The 6916-nt window shown below is 37.9% G+C and overlaps 1 protein-coding gene across 1 annotated transcript; it reads left to right on the top strand.

The window, feature by feature from the left end:
• Positions 1 to 4675: 4675 nt before the first annotated feature.
• On the top strand, positions 4676 to 6492 carry LOC113771001 (cytochrome P450 CYP82D47-like). Its single transcript, XM_027315634.1, has 2 exons — positions 4676 to 5641; positions 5785 to 6492. Exons 1-2 carry the CDS (start codon positions 4676 to 4678, stop codon positions 6406 to 6408), a joined length of 1590 nt encoding a protein of 529 aa, XP_027171435.1. The 3' UTR covers positions 6409 to 6492.
• Positions 6493 to 6916: the final 424 nt, after the last annotated feature.

Below are 6916 nucleotides of genomic sequence, written 5' to 3'. Positions count from 1 at the left end.
AGGGACAGAAATCGGTGGCACATGCTTTTGCAACAAAAGAGAAGACCAAATGAGTTATAGACAAAAGGAAACATCATATCTTTCACTTCAATTTACAAAATTTGAGTGAAAGAAATTATGAAGAGAGAGGAATAGACTTTCTACCACTTTCTATGTAGAAACATAGGGGAGAAGCCAGAAGATGAGACGTAGCTAGTTTTCCTTCTTGTAACTAGTTTCTCTCTAGTTAGGAGTTCTGGGAGAAGTATTTGGAGTTTTCACTTGTAATCATATTGTGCAAGAGCATAGCAGGAATTGGAGAGCTTCACCTTCAATTGGCTAAGCTTTCTTTTATCTTTCTTGTACTTGTACTTTATGATGTTTTACATTAATAAACTTGTGAGTTTGATTGTTAAATCATTCATGAGTAGCTAATTTTCTTTATCTAGGGAGTAGATGAAACTTATGGCTAAATAATATGAATTGAATGTGATTTACACTTGTTATATCTTGTATTAACTTGTTTACTTGTGTAGCTGTGATTACTTGTTATTGATTGATCACCAATAGCATGTTTATAGTTGTTATTGTTCAATGAGAATTGGTAGTAACAATGGAAACACATGAGTAGAGCTTAAGTTGTATGTTCATGAAAATAGAGATACACTTAAGTGGATTACTTAGCATTTCATGAAAGAAAACAGAGTAGAACCAGTATTTCACCATGAAAATAGGGAGAACTGAACTACTTTAGACCATTTCATCATGAGAATGAGACTTGGTAATTTTGGAAATGAATCTCTGGTTAAACAAGAATAATAACAAGAGGTAAATCCATTCATTTGTGTTGTTTATGCCATAAGTGGAATCTACATCTCTAGAGTATTCCTTAAGTGAAATTTCTCCATTTGAATTTAGCATTTGTTAAAATAGAATTGCAGATTAGATTTGTCGGCATTTGTATTACATTTCTTTGCTCAAATTCATTCAATAGTCTAAATAATAGAGAAAATGAGGACCTAGTAATTGGTTAATTTGCTTCTTGTGGGATCGACCCGATACACACCTTGTATTACAATTTCGACCTGTATATTTGCAGTCCAACGGGTGTAAAATCGGATTTAAACTTGCATTGATATAAAAGTCCCGTCACCCATCGTCCTGCACTGTCCATTCCCACTCTATAAATACCCCCTGCTCGCTCTTCACAAGTAAGCACACTGTTGCACTCATACTGTTCATTACTTTTCATTTTCCCTCAATATACTGACTTGATCGTCGGAGTGATCCTAGGGGACGAAGCCCGCCTCTCACTCCGGAATATCAACCTTATCTCCGCATCACAGCACCGAAAGAGGGAGCTGAATTAGGTCGGCTCGACTACCTAACCAGAAATCACCTCTTCATCTACTGAATATTTCCAACGCAATTTCTTAACTTTCTTAATAGGTGGTGGTGCTGGGGAGGAGGATGAAGGTTAGAAGAAATTGTTCTTTGCAACACAATTCATTCTTGTCACCTATCATTTTTCCTCATTTTCAGCAAGCGTGAGGATGAAGGAAGGACACAGATCCAGTCTGGGAGAACCAAACAATATGTGACTTTAGACCTAGGCTTGAGGGAGTCCATCTGAGGATGAAGGAGTCGGCAATTAGCCGAGAGTGTGGAGAAAGGTAGCCGAGCGCAGTAATGCAACAACACTTCTGGCATTAGCCACTAGAAAATGCTAGAGGTGGTGCAATTAGGGGGATGAGGATTAAGGAAAGTGTGAGAGAGTCATGATTTTGTTGAGAAAAAAATTGTTGACACATTATGATCAAATGGTGCTAGGCTTGTTGGCATGTCTAGATAAGTTGGAATAAAGACACATATATTTACTATCTCGAAATTAGCACGAACCGTTTTATGCAATACCCAATCTCTCCTAAAACTAATCTAGCAATAGTTACACTTAAAATGAATATGTGTTCATGTGTCATAGGGCTTGTAAAAAAGCATGCAGCATAGATAGAATGCCGCTAAGATACAATTGACCATATAAGTGCCCCCAAAGTTCATCTTATTTATATGATAACCATCTCATTTTTACCATTCACAGCCTCATTCTTGCTTTTGGTATGTGCTTTGAAATTCAGACTGGATGGTGATTTGGTCAAATGCAGGGGTTAATGGGTTTGATTGTGATCGGCCCCATCTAAAAATCGGATGACTTCATCATGATGCATGAATATATTTGATTTTAAAAATTAATATACTATGTAAAATTTTTAAAAACATATTGGCTCCGTATGAATTAGATATTTTTGGAGATATATTTTGAGATATTTTTTGAATTTAAAATTTTAGTAAGGTATCTTTTAAAATTAAAGAAAAAAATTTCACTACCCATCAACCTTCCCCTCCTTCCTCTTCCATCGCCGCCACCCGCATTTTGCTGCATCAGTGCCTATCAGTTTGCTCTTATACTAATGGTGGCTGGTGGCATTTTTGTATTTGTGATCTTTCTCTTCTTCTCTACAGACACCTCATCGATGATATACTTGTTTTGAAAACTCAACCAGAGTATCTCATAACAAAATTAACACACTATTAAGGGAGCTTGAAGTAGAAGAAGCAGCAAAAGTGGATAATGTATGTTTGTTCTAATTGTTCTTCGGTGCCATTTGAAGGGATGGTGTGTGTTGTGTGTGAAAAATCAGGAAGAAATGGTTGAAGCTTTAAGTTTTTCAATTTTGTTTCTTTTGGTAGCGCCAAGATTGCATTTGAAATATTAGAGTTGTTGCTTTGAATTGCAAGAAACTATAAAACACACAACAAAAAGAATTGGCCTAGATGAGGAGGGAAGGGAGGGGAGAGGGTGATGGGGGAAAAAAGGAGAGGAGAAGGAAGGAAGGAAGGAGGAAGGAGCAAGGAGGGAGGGAGAGAAGAGGAAGAAAGAGGGAGAGCAATGAGACAGAAGAAGGGACGGGTGGTTTGGTGATGGGTGGCAATGGTAGGTGGTGGTAGTGTTAGGTGGTAGTAGGTGAAAGAAAAAAGAGTGAACACATTTTTTATTTATTCATTCATTTATTTTTTTAGTTGTATTTGAGTTTGTGTGTATTTTGGAATTATTTTTGGAATGTTACTGTAGATTTTAAAAACAAAAATAATTTTTGGAAAAAAAATTGATATCCATATAGAGCCATTAATGTGTTTGATATTTCTAAAATATTTCACAAAAAAACACAAATAAACTAATTTTATCAAGTAGCAATCTATACAATTTAATGCATACTCAACAAATTTAGAATTAAATTGGTGGGTTTATTTGAAAAGTAATCCTAGAATTTAAGACTATAGTTATAAATTACAATTATTTCTAGGTGTACTAATAGTTTTCTAACATAAGAGGTCTAAAGAGGTATACATTGCATGTATGCTACGTGGTCATCGAAACTGTCCCAACTTGATATAAACCGAATTGACCTCAAACTTGAACCTTAAAGATAGGATATGCTTCTAACTTCTTAAAGATAAGGGTGATCTTAATTGGTAAATAATAATGGCTATTCTAATTTATCTTAAAAGGATGGAAATCCATTATCTGTACCAATGTCTATCCAACCATATAGAAATCTTCTATCTCATTATCTTTTATGTAGAGCTACAACCCTAAAGGTGAGGAATTTCTTTTAGATATATAACACCCACTCAGAAACTCATTTTTTCTGCTCAGTTAGAAACTAACTTGAGCGTCGGAGTGACTTTGAGGACTTGACCCCTAGGCTCCTCATAGATTTGTCCTTTCCTTGCAAGTTTCTTACAGAGTTCTGCCTTCACGTGGTCGAACTCTTTCTTTACTTCTCCAGTTTAGATCGGTAGAAGGAAATACAGCTTCAACAGGGCCAAAATAAAGTATTAAAAATTATTTGGGCATTCAAATCTATTAAATAAGGAAACCTTAATCTTGTGGTTTTCTTATTTCTTTGCAACTCCAAGCCGCTAGGAAGCATCTTTGATCGAAATCACACACACTCGCACGCACATCCCTTTCAAAGGTATGAATTCTTATCTCTCTTGCTTAATATATATCTTCCTCTCTCCATCTCTCTCTCTCTCTCTCTCTCTCTCTCTCTCTCTCTCTCTTGCTTGCTTTTTAACTAATTGATTTTAAGGATTTACCTGTCATGCTGGCGTTGTAAGATGGAGGCCATGGTGACAAATTCACAGCATGGCTGGTGTTTGGTTTTATGATAGAGGATGAAATCAAGTTAAAAAGAAAAAAAATCAGCACAAAAATAGGAGGAAAGAACACCCTAAGTTTGCTTCTTGTGATTAACAAAACAAAATGAGTGAAGCTTTGTCTGGACGAGTAAAGGGTTCGTTGTAGTCAAAGAAAAGGGAGGAAAGGGAAAAAAATGTCAAAGAATAAAAAATGAAAAAAAGCCGATTACTTTTTTTTGGTTGAACCCGGTTTTTAATTGGTTTGACCGAATATTAAATAAGTGTATTTAAAATATTGCTCAGACCAGACATCTCATCGGTTCTCGATTCGACCGGTTGGATCCACTGGTCCAGTCCGCTTTTAAAAACATAGCGTTTTGTGTTATTATGATATGGCGCATACATATTATTTCAAATTAAGCGCCTAGTCGCCCCAACAAATTAATCCAACGTCCCCAGAAAGCTGTATCTGAATCTTTTTATGCTAGGAACCATGACGGACTGGACTTTCCCGTACCTAAATGCTGCTATTGTTGGACTGCTTGCTTTCTCCTTCTTCATTGTCCACTTTTTCTTCAAGAAAGATGCCAAAAAACATGGTTTGGTACCACCAGAAGCAGGTGGTGCATGGCCTATTATTGGCCACCTTCACCTCTTAGGAAGAGGTCCAGAAAAGCTTCCCCACATAACCTTGGCAGCCCTGGCCGATAAATATGGACCGGCATTCACTATCAGGCTAGGAGTGCATAAAACCCTTATTATAAGCAGCTGGGAACTAGCAAAGGAAATATTCACCACCCATGACTTAGCTGCAGCAGGGCGTCCGAATTATTTAGCAGGTAAACTCCTAAATTATGACAACGCCGCTTTGGGATTCGCTCCTTACGGTGCTTATTGGCGAGAAATACGTAAGCTAACTGCCACCGAACTACTCTCCACTAAACGCCTTGAGCTCCTCAAGCACCTCAGAGTTTCTGAAACTGAGATTTCCACAAGAAATCTTTACAATCTCTGGAATTCTTCAACAGGCTCAGGCCCTGTTCTGGTGGAAATGAAGCAGTGGTTTGCGGACTTAACTCTAAACGTGATCCTTAGGATGGTTGTGGGTAAAAGGTTCTTTGGGGCAGTAGATGTTAGCACGGAGGAAGAAGCAAGGTTGTGCCAAAATGTGATGAGGGAATTCTTTCATTTAACTGGGCTGTTTGTACTGGCAGACTCTGTTCCTTATCTGAGATGGTTGGATTGGGGAGGGTATGAAAAGAAAATGAGAGTAAATGCTCGAGAGATGGATCAGCTAGCCAACCGATGGTTGAAAGAACATCGTCAAAAGAAACAGTCAGGGGAGGCCACTAGTGATCACCGGGACTTCATGGACGTCATGCTGTCACTCAAGGAAGCTGCAGCTATTGCCGCTGTTGGTGGTTACGATGCTGATACTATCACCAAAGCCACTTGCACAGTAAGTGAATTATTTATACTTTTTAATTTTTCTTATTCTTATTTTGTTTTTTCACAGCTTATCAATATCTAGAATATTAGTAATTTTTTTAAAAGAAAACTGCAAATGAATTCAAAAAATTTGCTGCTTTTTGGGCTTGACAGATTTTGATTTCTGGTGGGAGTGACACCACTTTAGTTGCGCTAATATGGACACTGTCTTTGATAATGAACAACCCTCAAGTCTTGAAGAAGGCTCAAGAAGAACTAGATCTGCAGGTTGGCAAGGCGAGGCGAGTTTCAGAGTCAGACATTAGTAATTTGGTCTACCTCCAAGCTATCATCAAAGAAGCACTACGACTATATCCACCTGAGCCATTGGGGGGCGCTAGAGAATTGAGGGAAGACTGTATTGTAGGTGGTTATCATATCCCCAAAGGCACACGAGTAATCCTGAACATAAGGAAAATCCAGCGAGATCCCAACGTGTGGCATGATGATCCATTGGAATTTAGGCCGGAGAGATTCCTCACCACTCATAAGCCTATTGATGCAAAAGGATATCACTTTGAGTTGATCCCGTTTGGTGGTGGTAGAAGAATTTGCCCCGGCATTAATTTTGGGCTACAGATGTTACACCTTGTCTTGCCTAATTTGCTGCATGCTTTTGAACTGTCAACTCCTTCGAATGAACCGGTTGACATGACTGAGAGCGCCGGATTGTCAAACATGAAAGCCACTCCGCTCCAACTCCTTGTTGCTCCGCGCCTGCCTCATCATCTTTACTAGCAACTCAGCATGGGAAGATTCAACCAATGTTCTCTAGTGCTAGTGCTTGAAATGTTTATTGAGGAATCGAATAATGAAAATGGATAAGAGACTCCTCATATTTTGTATTGAAGATGTTTTGCATGTGTTTATCAGAATCTATTTGACCCTGCCCTAAATTGTAGAAAAGAATAGTAAAACCCATTATAATAGTCCCATTATAATAGTGCTAAGGATTAAACACACAGCTTTTGAAGAATTAAAAATTCAAACACACCGCTTTAAGTAGGAGATTGGCAAATATTCAAGAATTAAAGATTCAAACACAGCTTTAAGTTCGAGCTTTTCAAATATGAATCTGGCAACCACCTTTGCTATATAGCTGCCAGTTCCGTAGATCCCATACTAACAGTAGTAACTGGCAATAGTAGCAAAAATAAAAAAACCAGTTTGGGAAGAAACAAGCGTAAATGGTACAAGCTTTCCTTTTTCTTTATTGTTTTTTCCTTTTTCAGGGAATGGGTGAGGC

This window comes from Coffea eugenioides, chromosome 5, assembly GCF_003713205.1.
Source record: "Coffea eugenioides isolate CCC68of chromosome 5, Ceug_1.0, whole genome shotgun sequence".
Taxonomy (NCBI): domain Eukaryota; kingdom Viridiplantae; phylum Streptophyta; class Magnoliopsida; order Gentianales; family Rubiaceae; genus Coffea; species Coffea eugenioides.
Note: the sequence above shows the minus strand (reverse complement) of the source record. Positions and strands in the feature narration are given on the sequence as shown.